Below are 15,856 nucleotides of genomic sequence, written 5' to 3'. Positions count from 1 at the left end.
TAATGATTTTTAAATGTGAGAATCAGAGCTGCAAACCTCCTCCTCCTCCTCTTCCCTCTACGTATAATTAAAATAAAATTAAAGAAAAAAAGTTCAAATTTGATGATCAAGCTGTAGTTTATTAGTAACCATTCTGTTGCATTTTAGAGGCGGACAATTCTACTTTTGCCGAACTCTTTCAGTATACTAGTCCTGACCTCCTTATATCAGGTTAATTAGTGATGAATTAGGAGAATAGTTAGAGAACGAGGTCCCCCATCCCCTTCTTTATGAACTATGTAATATAATAATGGAAACATGTTAATATTTGCTCCTGCATTACATGAAATTGCTTAATTTTACACTCTGTTACACTTTTGGTTCATTCATACTTTTATTGTTAGCAAATTGTTTCATATTTATCTTTATCATTAACAGAACTCCAGCGTAAAATGGGTGAACTCAACCCGTCCAGATTCTTTAAGAAAATAATATTTTAATTTATCCCTCAACTTTTGAAAATTACCCGTTAGATTAGAATTCCATTAGGGATTAAGGGTAAAACAAGATTGCTTCTAATAAACACCGAACCAAAAGATCAATAAATGATAAAATTGCTCAATTTGAAACAGAAACGAGTTGACCATATTCCCCTATAATAAATTAGTTGAAAGTTACAACTCCACTCTAAATGTAAAGTTTCAATTTTATCGCAATATTTTTGTCTTTTACCTTTCCATCTTTCATTATTCACGTACTTATTATTACAAGAACATAATAAACTAATTAGATAAATGTCCGAAGTAGTTGTCCATTGTAGCAAAGGAGTAGGAATTATTTGGACTCCCTTTACCTTCCGCTAGGCACCAAAAATCAAAGTTTCTTTGGAAAAGGCAAACAAGCTTGAAAAAGCATCAGAAAAGTAGCCATCACCGAATTAAAAACTCCAAGAACGAAAAGTATTGAAAGCTAAAATATCCAAGAATTCAATGGCTAGTTTAAGGACATGATAGACGGGGGAATTTAAGACTATAGCTGCTTCAGTCAAAACAGATAAACCTAATTCAACCAATGAATATGATAAACAAAAACAAGGACTTATCATCCAAACATTAGTGCTGACTTTGGTCTGGTCTGGATTGGAAGTAAGAATGCGTTTGCCCTTTATTTCATATCCTTTACTTAAAACTATTTACTTATTTAAGTAACCGTAAATCACTCCATAAGCAATTCAGCGTTGAGTATATTGGTTGTTGACCTCTAAACCCTCCTTGATTTGCGCTAATTAACCATTACAAAACCATGTGACTTTGGTTGTTAATTTGGTGTCCGCCCTATAATGCCTCTCATTGCCTAATGAATCAAAATTGTGAATGCCACCTATTTTATATTTCTTAATTCTCTAGGATGTTTAAACATAGTTACCTATGCTTTAAATGGTGTAAATTTTTCTTACATTATCATGTCACCTTAATAGTAATTAAAAGTAATTACTCCACTTTCAAAAATATCAGAAGATAAAGTGAAAAACAAATTCATGCGCCTTAATATCATTTCTTATTGGAAAAAAAGGTACCCTTTTCTAGTTTGTTGTATCATTCTCATTGTAGAATAGACTGCAATGATGTGTTTATTTTACACCTCCTAGATGGGCGTCCAAATTAGACCGATGGATTAAAATATCGATTTCTTGATTGATATTTGATAATATCAACCGCCATAACAAAGGAATAATTAAATTTATTATGTGGTAAATAAACCTCGTAAGGCCTCATTGCTATGTATATGTATTCTGAGCCCTTTACACTGTAGTTTGATCGACTCTTTTATTTATATATATATACACTACATTTTAGGTTATCTTCTCATACTAGCTTTTAAGTATTTTGTATTGTGCAAATATCCTAAGGGAATAAAATATAATTCAAACAGTAAAAGTTTATAATTTCCAAAAGTGTTGCTTCCTAGGTTCATGGGTGATGGTTATGGGCTCCTAGTTTCGTAGTCGAGTTGACGAATACTGAATATGTCGATATTCATAATGTAAACAATTATTGGCGAAATCGTGAAACTTTTTGATGGATGGGAAGATTGTTCTCTGTCTCGTTCACCATCCTTTCCCTTTAATAAGGAACTGTGAAGAGAATACAAATATATTCGATCTCCAACTTTTTCAAAGGTTGAACTTGAAATGTTTCAAGTACTGACATATTTTGTATAAATAATGTATTTTTACCCTCGTTGAATATTAAAACTTAAAAAACTACAGTTTACTGATCACACAATGTCTCGTTGGAAAGTTAACTATGGAGACAAAATAAAAAGAAAGTGGGTAATAGATATCAGATTTTATTGCAGGGTGATTGTACGTAAATCTTATATATCCGATGTTTACGTCAAATTATTAAAATATTAATATACAATATGTGTTTTTATACACATATTGATCACTTAGCTACGATATTTAATTAAGTAAAGTATTCTTCAGCTTTAATTTTTAACTATTAAAGATAAATTGCTTGATTTGGTCTACATAACGAGTGTTGGTGAGTTTTTACATTAACGTTATATATATGACAAATATTCGAATTAGTCGGGTCACTAAATTTCAAACAATAAATGGTTAGATTTCCTAACTGATTTTCTTTTAATGTTCAACTAAACTGTTTACGTACGTGAAAAAGGAGAAAAGTAGCATACCTTTTTATTTTTTATTCTATAAACTCAGTCTCAAAGTTGCCAAGAGCATCTGATTATTTACATATTTCTTCTCTATATATTAGGTGCTGTGAATTATGGTACAAATGAATTATACAAAGCGTTTTAACAAGGACATTAAACTTATTTTCGTAAGATTATGAATTAATAGATCAGTAGAATTTAGTTTTGGATATGTCCTCAATTCATGGCTAGAGTTCCATTCAATGTTTGAAAATTGGAGAAGTAGCTTTTAAGAGTCCTAAAGTAGGCAAAGTCAATTCTTAGTCGATCGGAGCTCCTCTTTCCTTGTCGGTCATCACTCCGTTGGAAAAGAAAATAGAGAGATACAAGTACGGAATTCTTTTTCTTTCTTTTTTCCAAGTCATGTTTTAGTTTTTCCTTTTTTTTTGCCTCTTCATTTTGCTGAAGAGAAGACATAAATCTTTTTATTTTTTGTATATTTTTTCTGCTTAGTTTCAAAGCAGAGCATATACAACCAACTCACCGTGGGGATCATTAATTATGAAGGTACGTATTAGTAATTTAGTACTATCACTTCTCTACATTATTATAGAGGAGCTAAGAAGATAGACAATGATCAATAGCAAAATTAGAATTTTTGTTAAGAAGAGACAAAATTTTAAAAAATAAATACATAAAGAAGTTAAAAAGCTTCAATACATAATATATATATATATATATATATATATTAAAATAATAATTTTTATCTATCTAAACAGTTAATTATTTTGATAATGACAATGAGACAAGCAGTGCAAGATTGGAGCTGGTCGGCATTGCCCGCATTGAGGAAGCCTTTTGCTGTGAGTATTTTGAAATGAAAGAGATTAGATGATCTAAAGCAATCGATTACAACTCAGCAGCTCAGGTTACCTCTGATGAAAGCCTTGAAATATTATGCTTCAATGATCATATTATAAACAATAAGAATAAAAATCCAGCTAATCCTATTCCCTAATCATGATTAACGAAAAAAACAAACTTTTTTTCAGAATAGCTATTTCGCGTATGGACATTCACCGGGAAAACAGGTTACGTAGTGGGCTGGCAACCTCTTGAAAAAACGTACGCAAACCGACACGTGTCAATTGGCCCAGAAATTTCAAAGTCAAGGAATCAATAACAGAGACAATGCCGTACGGGTTCCGCGAAATTTAGGAAGTTCGTCAACACCTCCCACGTATTTGAGCGAGTACAGAACAGCACCGTCCTCCGCGAGTGAAACAGCTATTGCTGAGGTGGAAAACGTGGTCCCTACATATGCGGTGAATAAATTCAGCTAAAAACGTTTGTAGGTGGTTGAATTTAATTTCAGACAGAGAAGAAGAGAAGAGAAATGGAACTATTAAAGAGTGTGGCACGTGAGTAACCGACGCAGGTTGGCACGAGTGAGCGAAAACTGAAAACGAAGTGAAATTTTATGTAGAGAAACGACGTCTGTGTGAGTCAGCGGCAGTTTAGTTAGGTATAAGGTGTTAAGTGGGTTGATTTAACTTAAAACACTATAACCACTGATTTATTTTTATTAGTACGAAATGGATATTAGATGAAAAATAAAATACTATACATTTCTAATTCTTTAACTTTTATACACCGAGTAGAAAATTTTACATTATCAGACTACCTATAAAATTTAATACAAATAGCTGCTCATAACAAAAAATATTCTTTAAATTGTCAGCTTAATTAAGTTGTTTTAACACAACTTGTTATCATTTGTAGGCTCTCCAAATAAGAAGTGGTTATCCTAACTATTTTCTCTTAGAGTATGGGAATAAGTGAATTCATTTTTTTTAATTTTCAAAAAGACAGTTGGGTAGTCAGTAGTAATTCACAAATTAAATTCTAATAGTAACATTAGTTCAAAGGTTAACAAGACAGCAAGAAATTAGGCAATTCCTATTTCTCTGTTTATTTTGAAAGCAAAACGCTTTAATAAGCAGTTTTAGTTGAATTTAACCTAACCCCAATCATAGATAGTAAACCCGGGTTAAGTATAATGAACAGTGTCAAAGTTAGGCAACCACAGCACCTCCCGCTATTTATCTCTCTCTTCTTATTTCTCCTATAAAAAGGTTTCCTCCATTGAAGCTTTATCTCGGGCTCAATTTCCTCCACCATTTTCCTTCAATTTTCTGAAAGAGAATCACATACATTGCATAAAGCAGTGCTTTTGGAGACTATTGAGATATTTCTCCAATGGCGGTCTCTTGGAGATCATGTCTATCATTGCTGGTTGTGACAATGCTAGTCATCAATGTCAGTGCCAGTAACAGGTAATTGAAGTGGTTTCATTGTTTCAGAAGCTCATTTTCGGCAATGTCAAAGCAAATGAATTGATTTCTTTGTTTATTGGATGGAATTTCTGCATTTGCTAGATAATTTCTGAATTTGAGTGTGCTGAATACTACTCATCTGCTCTTTGAGCTAAACTCCGCTAATTACTATTTGCTCATTGGATTTCGTTTTTTGTTTCATTTGCAGTCCTGAAGAAGCAAAGCAATTTCAGAGCTTAAACAACTCGACAATGGCGAACAGGTAGATTTTCGATTCTCCTCGTACAGTATACTGGTGCATGTAGAATCAGTTAAAAATCAATCCGCATTCTAGAATCTAGAATACGATATTGATCGCATAGATTGGATCTGGAAATTTTGGTTCAATAACTCCGTACGTTAAGACTTGAGCCCGTTCGTCCAGTGACTCCAAATTCCAGGACAATAACTGCGCACCATAAATGTTCTCCTCCACCGCCACATTAGGCGCTAAAACTCATTATCTCTACTTCTTCCACGTATGAATTTTATATCAGAAGAGCTTTAGAAGAATTAAATTCCCTCAGTCCACTCTCCAACCAGTATCTTCCAAGTTGTGATTCTCAATGTAGATTCACCCAAGTCTTAATCTAGAATATCATATTACGAACAAGTCAAAACTCAAATTTAATGTCATTTTTATGAAGTGAAAGACTCAAGTTGCTCTGTTCCTAACATTCAATTTGCTTAATATCATTACAGGTTAAGTGAAGAAAACGTACCAAACCATGAAAAACATGCTGTAGATGATCCAGAAATGGTTGCTTCCATGGTAGACATGTAAGTTCTCTCTGCTTTCTCTATCATCAAGATGCTAATATTTTATCACTAGTATAGTATTTAAAATTCATAATTTGTTTTAAATTTATTTCCCATTACCCTTCCTATCAGCATTCATGTGTTTACAGTTAATGAACTGTACTAGGATATGAAATAATTGAACCCTCACATGATCCGTACATACATCAATACCACAAAATGAAATGCATTGTCACAGTTACTCTTTAATGTACAGCATTTTCCACCTAACTTAATTTTCCCCAGTCCAATTCCCGCTGCTTGCAAGGGCATTCCCTGCCCAAATTCATCCCCTGCTCTCATTTTGACAGTAAAAGAGATTACTGAACATCTCTGTCTTAAAGAATATAATGCACATGCAATGCGCCAAAACCGCCCTATGGCAGCCTTTATGAGCATGATTAGTTTAATTAATCATGTTACTAAATTAATCAGAAAAATCAGTTTGGACAAATTAAAATTTTTGCTTTGGGTAACGTGAAAATATATTTAGGCATCCAATCCGGTATTAGTACGGAACTCGAAATACCTTTTTGGAGAATTTAATCATTGATTAGCATAAGGCCATGTTAGTCATAAGTTGTAGTATCTCCTTTTTTCCCTTTTTGTTTTCACATGCTCTTGTTGCCAGATCCGCGCATCACGCAACATTTTGATTAGTTTCATGTGTCTTTTTCTTTCCTGTTATCCATCTTTCATGTAGAGAGAGAGAGCAGAGAAGGTGCCTTTACATATCAGTGCACATTGGTTTTGGGTTTAACTTATCTTTCTATCACGTGCCTCTCTTAAATATGCTTTTATTAAAATGTAAAGCCTCATGCATGTGTGTGTTAATGTCTCCCCTTGTGCCCATCTTATACGGAAATCACAGGCCAAAAACCATTCCCATATTGCTTTATCACGTGGCCAGGTGACAAACCAAACTAATTCCCCGCTAAGCATTAAAGAGATCGAACACCCCAAACAAGAAGGACTTATGGCCTATGCATCTCTTCCCCTGTTTTTGAGTACTTATAAGTTAGCATCTGAAACCATTTTTAGCTGCAAATTTTAGATCCTTTGTTGAAAATCATTATCTTATCCGCACTTTAGTTCTTGCAAATGTTAATTAATTTCATGTAACCATCCACAAAAGATATGATTAATTAGTAACCTGGAAAAATAAGACAATTTAGTTACATGTTATATCAAGTTAAACAACATTATTTTTTTAAGAGAAAAATTACATTATCGGTGTATATGAGTTCAAGGTGAGACCGTTTGAAGTAAAAGGATCTGACGGCCTAATTAAATGGCACACTAATCTTAAATCACCAATTTGTAGATCAAACTCTTCGTAGTTATGTATGTAGCAAAAGAGGAACCACAGTGATTTTTACAAGAGGGATCTGCATTCCCACAAATAGTAAGCCACGCAAATATGGTGTTGGCTCTGTACTTTGTGGCGTCTCCCAGCCTGTCAAAGGGCATGAGCTCAAAAACGATCAGATCTGGGCTCACACCGGCAAATCCAAGATCCAAGCAGCTGCCTGTACTGACATAACCCCATCCCCATATTAAATGACACTTGTCTGTTAATAAAGACTTACCCTACCGACACTTGGATGCATTTATCAGCCCACCTTATAGATTTAATTTGAATATATTTGTTAATTATTGTACAAGGAAAAAGTGAAGAGTACCGTTCCGTATGGACCGTATTACACTACCCACTTTTATCACTTCACTAACTAACTTGACCTCAAAAGATATTTCTATTTTTGTCCATGTCCAATCGGCCAATTTTAATTTTGCTACTTGCTGCCTTTGATAATTCACTACTTAGCTTATCGAATAAAAAAAAAAGTGCATTGAGCTCCCATCAGCTAGAACCCTCGTGTGTCAACTTTTACTGTTGCGCCGTAACTCTTCTATGCTTATCAAAAAGTATATACTAGAATTACTCACGACTAAATTGGTAAACACTTGTAGTAAATGAATAAGTGAGGAATTCTTACCATGGTTCTTGATTTTGCCACGAAGAAGTTGGAACTATTTGATGGGTGGCGTTATACTAGCCATTATATCAGGTTTAGCTATTTCTTACCTTTAATTACAAATTCTTGATTCTTGATTATACAGGAGCATTCGGAATAGTACAGAAAGGAGGAAATTGGGTTTTTTCTCATGTGGAACTGGAAATCCTATTGACGATTGCTGGCGCTGTGACCGCAATTGGCAACGTAACCGCAAGCGCCTAGCTGATTGTGCTATTGGATTTGGACGCAATGCCATTGGGGGCCGCGATGGCAAGTACTATGTTGTCACCGACTCTGGTGACGACGACCCCGTAAATCCCAGACCCGGAACACTTCGTCATGCTGTAATTCAGGACAGGCCATTGTGGATTGTGTTTAAACGGGACATGGTCATTACCCTTAAGCAAGAATTGATTATGAACAGTTTCAAGACAATTGATGGACGCGGTGTCAATGTCCACATTGCCAATGGGGCTTGCATAACTGTCCAATTTGTTACTAATATCATTATTCATGGCATCAATATTCATGATTGTAAACCAACTGGTAATGCCATGGTTCGTAGCTCGCCAAGTCATTATGGTTGGAGGACAATGGCTGATGGTGATGCCATTTCCATCTTTGGGTCCAGCCACGTTTGGGTTGATCACAACTCTCTCGCTAACTGTGCTGATGGCCTCATTGATGCTATCATGGGATCGACTGCGATTACCATCTCCAACAATTATTTTACCCACCACAATGAGGTTAATTAATTTCTTTTGTACCTGTGTGCAGTAACTTTAGTCGATTCAAATGATCGACGTTTTCGGTCAAAGACTAACTATTGGTTAATAAACAGGTGATGCTATTGGGTCACAGCGACTCCTATGTTAGAGACAAGATTATGCAAGTGACTATTGCCTACAACCATTTTGGTGAGGGTCTCATTCAGAGAATGCCAAGGTACATGTGTGGTAAAATTTGTTCTGTTCCACTTAAACATTTTTTGTCATCTCTTCTTAGCTAAAAGTATTACAAAATGATGGATATGCAGGTGTAGACATGGTTATTTCCATGTGGTGAACAATGACTATACACACTGGGAGATGTATGCTATTGGTGGCAGTGCTTCTCCTACAATTAACAGCCAAGGCAACAGATACCTTGCCCCAGCCAACCCTTTTGCCAAACAGGTTTGTTTCTAACTTTTGCTGCTTTTTTTGGTAATTAGGTTAGCATAAGTCGAAGGGGCTAAAAGTCTTAAAACTGAAATATTCTTAGTTTAGAAAGAAGTTATTGAAGTTGGGTGGAATTTTGGTTGGCAGGTGACACATAGAGTGGAGCCATCAGAAGGAACGTGGAAGAGTTGGAACTGGAGATCAGATGGAGACCTTATGCTTAATGGAGCCTACTTTACCCCATCCGGACGCGGCGCTGGAGCCAGTTATGCTAGGGCATCAAGCTTAGCAGCCAAGTCCTCTTCACTAGTTGGCACTCTTACCTCAAATGCTGGTGCACTTACCTGCCGCAGGGGCCGCCAATGTTAATGTCTAAGACATTGAACATTTGGTGATGAACACAATCACATATTTACTTTTACCTGTCCAGTGAAATTGTCACGTAATCTAGCCAATTTTCTCCAATTCTAATTCCTTCTCTACCTAAACATCACCAGCAAGAAATATATTTTTATTTTACACATTTGAATCCCCTTGTCCATTGTTCCACCTGTCTAATGTACCAGTGCAGCAGGCGTTCAACCTCGCTCTGCTTCAACGGGAAAATAAACTCGAGGATCTATGGAACAGGTGCTGAAGTGTTGTCCTTCTCTCCTTGGAATCATTTATCCTTCTCTTCTACCAAGCTTGCTTTACAATCTTGATCAGCAAACTACATATCTTGCATATGGTTGATAGGAAATGGACTTTTTTTCCTTCTCCTCTCAATATGAACCATTTAGAAGCATAGTATTAATGATTGCAGACACATATGAAAAAGAAACCAAAAAAAAAAGATTAAAGTTGATTTTCTGGTTTATTGTTAAAAATGTTTAGCTTTAATTGCTGAAACTGTCATCCTATATAATGTAATTATTTATAGTTTTGCTTCATAATTCAAGTTATTGCTGCCTATTTCTTTTTTACTTTTCCCCCTATTGTAAATGTCAAGGAATGAATGTTGAGTTATTATGATGGCAATTACAGTTTTCCTTGGCCTTAATAGTGAGTATTGCAGTAAAGTGAATTGTTGTGCCAAACATGTTTTGGAAGATATGGATGCCACAAGGATTGCATGTGATTAGGCAGGATAGTACAAAACATGCCAATTTCTTGCCCACAAGTATCTTGCTGGCTTCCCAGCCTCTACTGCACACTGCCATGTGAAGTACTTCACCATTAATGCACTGGAGCAACCATAACTTGAAACTCCTAAGGTATCCTTACTTACCAATTGAAGATAGCGTACTTACAAATTAAAGGGGGGGAACAACTCTCTGTGTACGAACGAGTTGAAGAGTTTGCCTGAAAAAAGAAAAAAGTGACAAGGGAGCAAAAGAGCGAGTGAGGCCTACTTCACGTAGCCAAATCTACAACGAATTGAATGACATTGCTCCATTGATAAATTGGAGCAGTAATCAAGCTCTCCGCCAGCTTGAATTCATTAAAATTGGCTTCCCTTGTAACAAAATGAGAGGAAAATTCAGAATCAAATGGAGGCAGGACAATTCAGACTTATTGAATGGGCCATGCTGTCTTCTGAGTACTGATGGAAGCAAGCCAAGGTAAAGTTGAGGATCTGTCTGTTTAACCTTTTCCCGGATCTTTAAAGGCAAAAATGAAAGGCAATCATCCCAATGAACTAACCTACCCCAAATTGACAACTAGAGTATATTAAGGCACTTGGTACATCACAGAAATGAGGGAATCTACATTCATAAGTTCATCCTCACATTAAACTCTTGAATTTACATCCTCTTACCAATTCACCTACTTCTCTACTTACACCTAGGGTTCAGATTTGATCGATTTTTCCCGAAAAAGAAACCATGCCAACTAAGTCGTTTTTTAAAATATTGGAACCAAACCAAACCAATTAAGTTGGTTTTTTATCGATTCGGTTTATGTCGGTTTTTCGGTTATTTATCAGTTGTTTTTTAGATATGAGACATATACTACCAAACACATATTTCGGCGACTACATTTTCAACGTAACACTATCAAACCAATTGCTATTTGAGAAATCTATCATTTACCTCAAGATATATTGATGATAATTGAACCAAATAGTGATGAATAATTTTAGGACTCAGTTGAAAGTAGATTATTTTTAACATGAAATAGATTCTTGTACTTGGCAAAAGAAAACTACCAATCAAACTAGAATGAAAAGGCAAAGAACTAGATTATTATAATAGCAAAGAACTAGACTAAAAGTGCAAACTATTAAAATGTACCATAAAAGATTAGAAACTTTGTATAAAAATAAACACACACACACACATACACACACACATATATATAGACTAAAAGTGCAAACTATTAAAATATACCATAAAAGATTAGAAACTTCGTATAAAAATAAACACACACACACACAAAATAAATTAAAATGTACATGTGTGTGTGTAATAATAAATTTTAAATAACTATTTCTATAGTCGGTTTGGTTTGGGTTTTTTTCGATTATTTTTTTTATTAAAATAAAAACAAAACCAAATTTGATCGGTTTTTAAAATTCAAAACCAAACAAAATAAAAAAAAGTATCAATTTGTTTGGTTGGTTTGGTTCTATTTTTTGGATTTTATGAACACCCCTACTTACACCTCGTACGTAGAGAAGAAGAAGAAGAGAACGCTTTAAAATCCAAACATGACTAATTTATTCTCTTACTGGGCTTTTGCTCAGTACCCGATTATCTCGTTGAAGTAGTCCATTAGCACCAGCGTAAGGACCAGTCCATCAGTAGCCCTTTACTGTCTATGAATCTAGTTGTGTTGGGCTTCAATAACTTTTGTGGTGGTTTCCTAAGAAGCTTAAAATCGTCAGCTTTATGTTTACCTTGCTTACCGGACTATCATTATTCCATAGAAATGATGGAGAAAATTAAATCTTTTTTGACCCCACACAATCTAAAATTTGGAGCACATTGAAGTTCCTTTTGTATCATTATCTTACTGAAGATGGCTTAGTTTCAGGGACAAATTGAAAGAAATAAAAGCACCCTTATAATATCCAATTTGATGCCTAATGTGACACATTGTCTATTGTCAAAATAAAATATCTTCCTAACAATGAAAAGCCAAGGGTAAATAGTTGAAAGAGTAAGAAAGCTATAACCATTTAGCCCTCTCCTTTAGGAGAAAAAAAGAGGCATAATATGAGACAATATTCATTACTAAAATCACAACATGAGCTTAAAAGGGAGTACCACTTCCACTCCTAGTTTCAGCAGGGCTGTACAAAGCTGACCGGTTTCTCGGTCTGTTCTCCTCTAACTGCCTTACTACTTCTTCCATCGACGGCCTAACAGTAGCCACAGGAGCACAACAACCCATTGCAAGTCTCAAGGCTTGTACCAAACCTTCTTCCATCGGATTCCTAATTCCCTTCAGAAGCTCCACGTCGAATACCTCCATCGTCGTTTCCTCCAAAACGGCTACTTTCACTAGTGCAGGCAAATCAACGTTGTCGCCATTTCTTCCATTCTTTCCAGGCTTCTTTCCTAGCAGAATCTCCAGTAGTAGGATCCCAAAAGCATAAACATCAGTTCTCGAACTGCACTTCTTCATCCTTTGCAGCTCTGGTGGCTTGTAACCATCGGCTTTTGCGAGTGCTATGATTTCATCAGCTACAGCTGGGATCATTATCTTGTCAAGTCCAAATTCAGTAAGCCTGGCAACAAAGAATTCATCGACAAGAACATTCTTTGACCTAACATTCCCATGGGTAATGGGGGTTTCTAGACCATGAAGGTGTGCTAGTCCTCTGGCTATGCCCAATGCTATTTTGTGTCGCCTAGCCCAGTTCAATACTGGCTTCCCAACTCTTGATTCTGAACACAATCAGGAAATATCATAATCAAATTACTGATCAAAAAATATATCCTAATCAAATTTACTCGTCCTTCAATGTTATCATTCACAACTCACAATACAGAAACAGCCACAATAATTGTGACTATATTAGGTTCTGAAAGTCAAATGGTGCGATTTAATACTATCCAAATCCACTTTACAAGGATTGCTTAGAGCCAAAATCAACATATTGCTTTCGCTGATTAAAAAGTAATACTAATTCTTCTTAAAGACGGAAGATTACCAGAACAAAGTGCAGAAGATGCGGTCACCTATACCTTCGTTTACCACAACTTCCCAATATTTCTTCCTATGCCTGACCGATATTCTTTAAGACAGTGACGGTGCAAAACTTGCAGAGAAAATTAAGGTGGAAAGCACGCTGAAACAGCCACAACATCTTTAGGCATGCATGAAGCTTGTAAAAGAATGAGTGAAGCTTACTTGTCCAAGCTTAAATGCTGGGAAATGAGCTATCATCAGTTTATCTAGGGCTACACAGTTCTTGAAAATAAAAAAATAGATAAATGGTTGGCCTAGGCATAGTGACATCCCAGTTTAGAGATAATGGACTATTTTGTTTTTTGGTTGGATGAGTAAGCAAATATAATGGGGCTACTTTTTCTTTGTTGGCAAAACAGGTACTCATGGTAGTTCGTGTATGAAGAGCACATAAAAAATGCAAGATTAAGCACAGGAGAGGATAGATGTAGGACCGTAGGATTAACTTATCTATAGAGGTCAGAATAAGTGAAACATTCTCGCTATTCCTGTGACTTCTTATCTCTATTAGGTACATTCGATTACTAATCCAGTTACTCTTAAGATGTTGATTCAATAAGATTTATATTTTCATGGTCGTTTCATTGATCTAATTATGCACTAATATTCCAATTACGACCAAACCTTGAGGAGGAGGCTGCAACTTGTAGCCCACATATTTCAGTGTCCCTCAAGCAAAAGGTCCAAGGTACTAAATATGAGACTAACAATCTGCTGCTACTTACCTTTATTAATTTCTGTGGTTTAAAAGCATTAATCCTTTATATTGCTCCACACACATGAAGCAATGAGTAATACAAGAATTTCAATTCATCACAATCAGAAATATCCATCTACATGAGACATGAGTACACTTGCGTTGATTTTCGTTAGTAGAACTTGAAAGAGTAAACATGATTTGAGAGCATAAATAAGCTAAGAATTTACCATGTAAAAGCTCATGAAGATTTCTGTTGGGGAGATAATCATAAATGAGAAGCTTTTCCCCTCTCTTCCCTTGATAGAAGGCTCTCAAAGGAATCAAATTCTCATGTCTAACTTTTCCCAGCTGTTTAATCACATGTAAACATGACCCTCCATCCTTACAACTGCCTTCCCTCAACAACCTCAAAGCAATGGTTCCACCATCAGCTAATTTTGCCTTATAAATAGTCCCATAACTAGTCTTCTCCATCACTTGCCCCGTCGCATTCAGCACATCCTCCAGTGTCAGATGCTCACCCCCTTGAAACAAGATCAACTTCCCCTCACCACCACCACCACCACCACCAGTTTCCTCATCTTCAACTTCCTCAAACTCATCCTCTTCTTCATCTGCATGTTTCCTCTTTTTCCCTTGAAAATATCCAATCAACAATGACACCACAACCACCATTGCACTCATCAAACCAATAACAATACCAGCAATTGCACCAGGACTCAAACCAGAGCTTCCACTACAAGGCCCTAAAGGATGCCCACAAAGAGTAGGATTGTTCCCCTCAAAAACCTCCACACCAAACTTTGATTCCCCAAAATTTGGCAACACCCCACTAAAATTATTGTGTGAAAGATTCAATTTTTCCAGCTTTAATGCAGCTAATGCCTCAGGAACTGGCCCAGAAAAATTGTTATCCCCCAAATCAAGATCCTTAAGGCCATTAAACCTAGTTATAAATTCAGGAAAATTCCCAGAAAACATGTTTTCCCCAAAATCAAGAAACTGCAAATTCTTACAAGTAGCATCAGGCAATGCAGGGTTAGGAAGAGAACCAGACAAAGAATTACCATGAATCTTGAGAGAAACAAGCCTGTCACAAAGATTCCATATTGAAGCTGGAACTGTCCCACTCAGAGTGTTGCTACTCAACTCAATATCAGAGAGAGAAGAGCTGTAGCCAAGCTCAAGAGGGATGTTCCCATGTAGTGAATTAACACCAAGATAGAGACTTTGTAATGTTGAAAGCTCACCAAGCTCTCTTGGGAGTGTTCCAGAGAGATTAGCTGATGGCAACTGAAGAGAAACAAGATGCAAAGATGGGTTTCTGTAAAGCAAAAGACTTGTCCACTGAGGTGAAGAGAGGTCAGTGCAGAGTAAAGAAGTTCCATTAGTGAAAACCCATTTGAGACCTCGCCATTGACAGAGGGGAACTGAAGTGTTCCAAGAAGATAACAACAAGTTCTCTGAACTGCCCTGAAGTGAGGGTTTGATCATTTGCAAGAGAAGCTCAACATCAGATGCAGCAGAAGAAGAAGTGTACAAGGCTATGAAAAAGAGAATGTACAAGGAGAGAAGCAGCCTCTGAAGTGCCATGAATGAAGTGAAGAGGAAAAAGACACAAGTAAAAGAGGAGTGTGATGAGTGTGGGAAGTGGAGAGCTCTTTGTTGGGGTTTTTCTTTTTGGGAAAGCTGACAACTTTTTTTTACTACAAACCAGCTCTCCACAAACTCGCAGCTTTCATTTAATCTCAATAATTATAAGCATAACAAGGGCTTCATAAAAACACAGTCAGCTAAACTCGACATAAAACTAGTTAAACAATGTGAAATATTTTAGCTCCGTTTGGCCATAAATTTTAATGATTTTTTTTCAAAATTCTTTTGAAAATATTATTTGTTCATAGTATATCAGGTTGTTTTAGTGATGAACACCCTCCACTTTCAACCAAGAGGTTGTGAGTTCGAGTCACCCCAAGAGTAAGGTGG

The 15,856-nt window shown here is 36.1% G+C and overlaps 2 protein-coding genes across 2 annotated transcripts; one reads left to right on the top strand and one right to left on the bottom strand.

Moving 5' to 3' along the window:
* Window positions 1-4,707: 4,707 nt before the first annotated feature.
* LOC104115571 (probable pectate lyase 8) lies at window positions 4,708-9,956 on the top strand. The gene is made up of 7 exons (XM_009626239.4): window positions 4,708-4,976; window positions 5,185-5,238; window positions 5,718-5,795; window positions 7,935-8,577; window positions 8,673-8,776; window positions 8,868-9,006; window positions 9,139-9,956. Exons 1-7 carry the CDS (start codon window positions 4,900-4,902, stop codon window positions 9,358-9,360), a joined length of 1,317 nt encoding a protein of 438 aa, XP_009624534.1. The 5' UTR covers window positions 4,708-4,899; the 3' UTR covers window positions 9,361-9,956.
* Window positions 9,957-12,016: 2,060 nt separating this feature from the next.
* Window positions 12,017-15,599, bottom strand: LOC104115572 (putative kinase-like protein TMKL1). Its single transcript, XM_009626240.4, has 2 exons — window positions 14,098-15,599; window positions 12,017-12,866 (listed from the first exon to the last, which is right to left on the bottom strand). Exons 1-2 carry the CDS (start codon window positions 15,461-15,463, stop codon window positions 12,229-12,231), a joined length of 2,004 nt encoding a protein of 667 aa, XP_009624535.1. The 5' UTR covers window positions 15,464-15,599; the 3' UTR covers window positions 12,017-12,228.
* Window positions 15,600-15,856: the final 257 nt, after the last annotated feature.

Source organism: Nicotiana tomentosiformis, chromosome 1 (genome assembly GCF_000390325.3).
Source record: "Nicotiana tomentosiformis chromosome 1, ASM39032v3, whole genome shotgun sequence".
NCBI lineage: Eukaryota > Viridiplantae > Streptophyta > Magnoliopsida > Solanales > Solanaceae > Nicotiana > Nicotiana tomentosiformis.
The sequence above is the reverse complement of the archived record's forward strand: the minus strand, read 5'-3'. Positions and strand labels throughout refer to the sequence as shown.

Coding starts and splice junctions, on each gene's coding strand:
- LOC104115571 (XM_009626239.4), top strand. CDS start 4,900: ATGGCGGTCTCTTGGAGATCATGTCTATCATTGCTGGTTGTGACAATG. Junction 4,977..5,184: donor AATGTCAGTGCCAGTAACAG/GTAATTGAAGTG, acceptor TTTCATTTGCAG/TCCTGAAGAAGCAAAGCAAT. Junction 5,796..7,934: donor GTTGCTTCCATGGTAGACAT/GTAAGTTCTCTC, acceptor TTGATTATACAG/GAGCATTCGGAATAGTACAG.
- LOC104115572 (XM_009626240.4), bottom strand. CDS start 15,463: ATGGCACTTCAGAGGCTGCTTCTCTCCTTGTACATTCTCTTTTTCATA. Junction 12,867..14,097: donor TCTTCATGAGCTTTTACATG/GTAAATTCTTAG, acceptor GATTGTGTTCAG/AATCAAGAGTTGGGAAGCCA.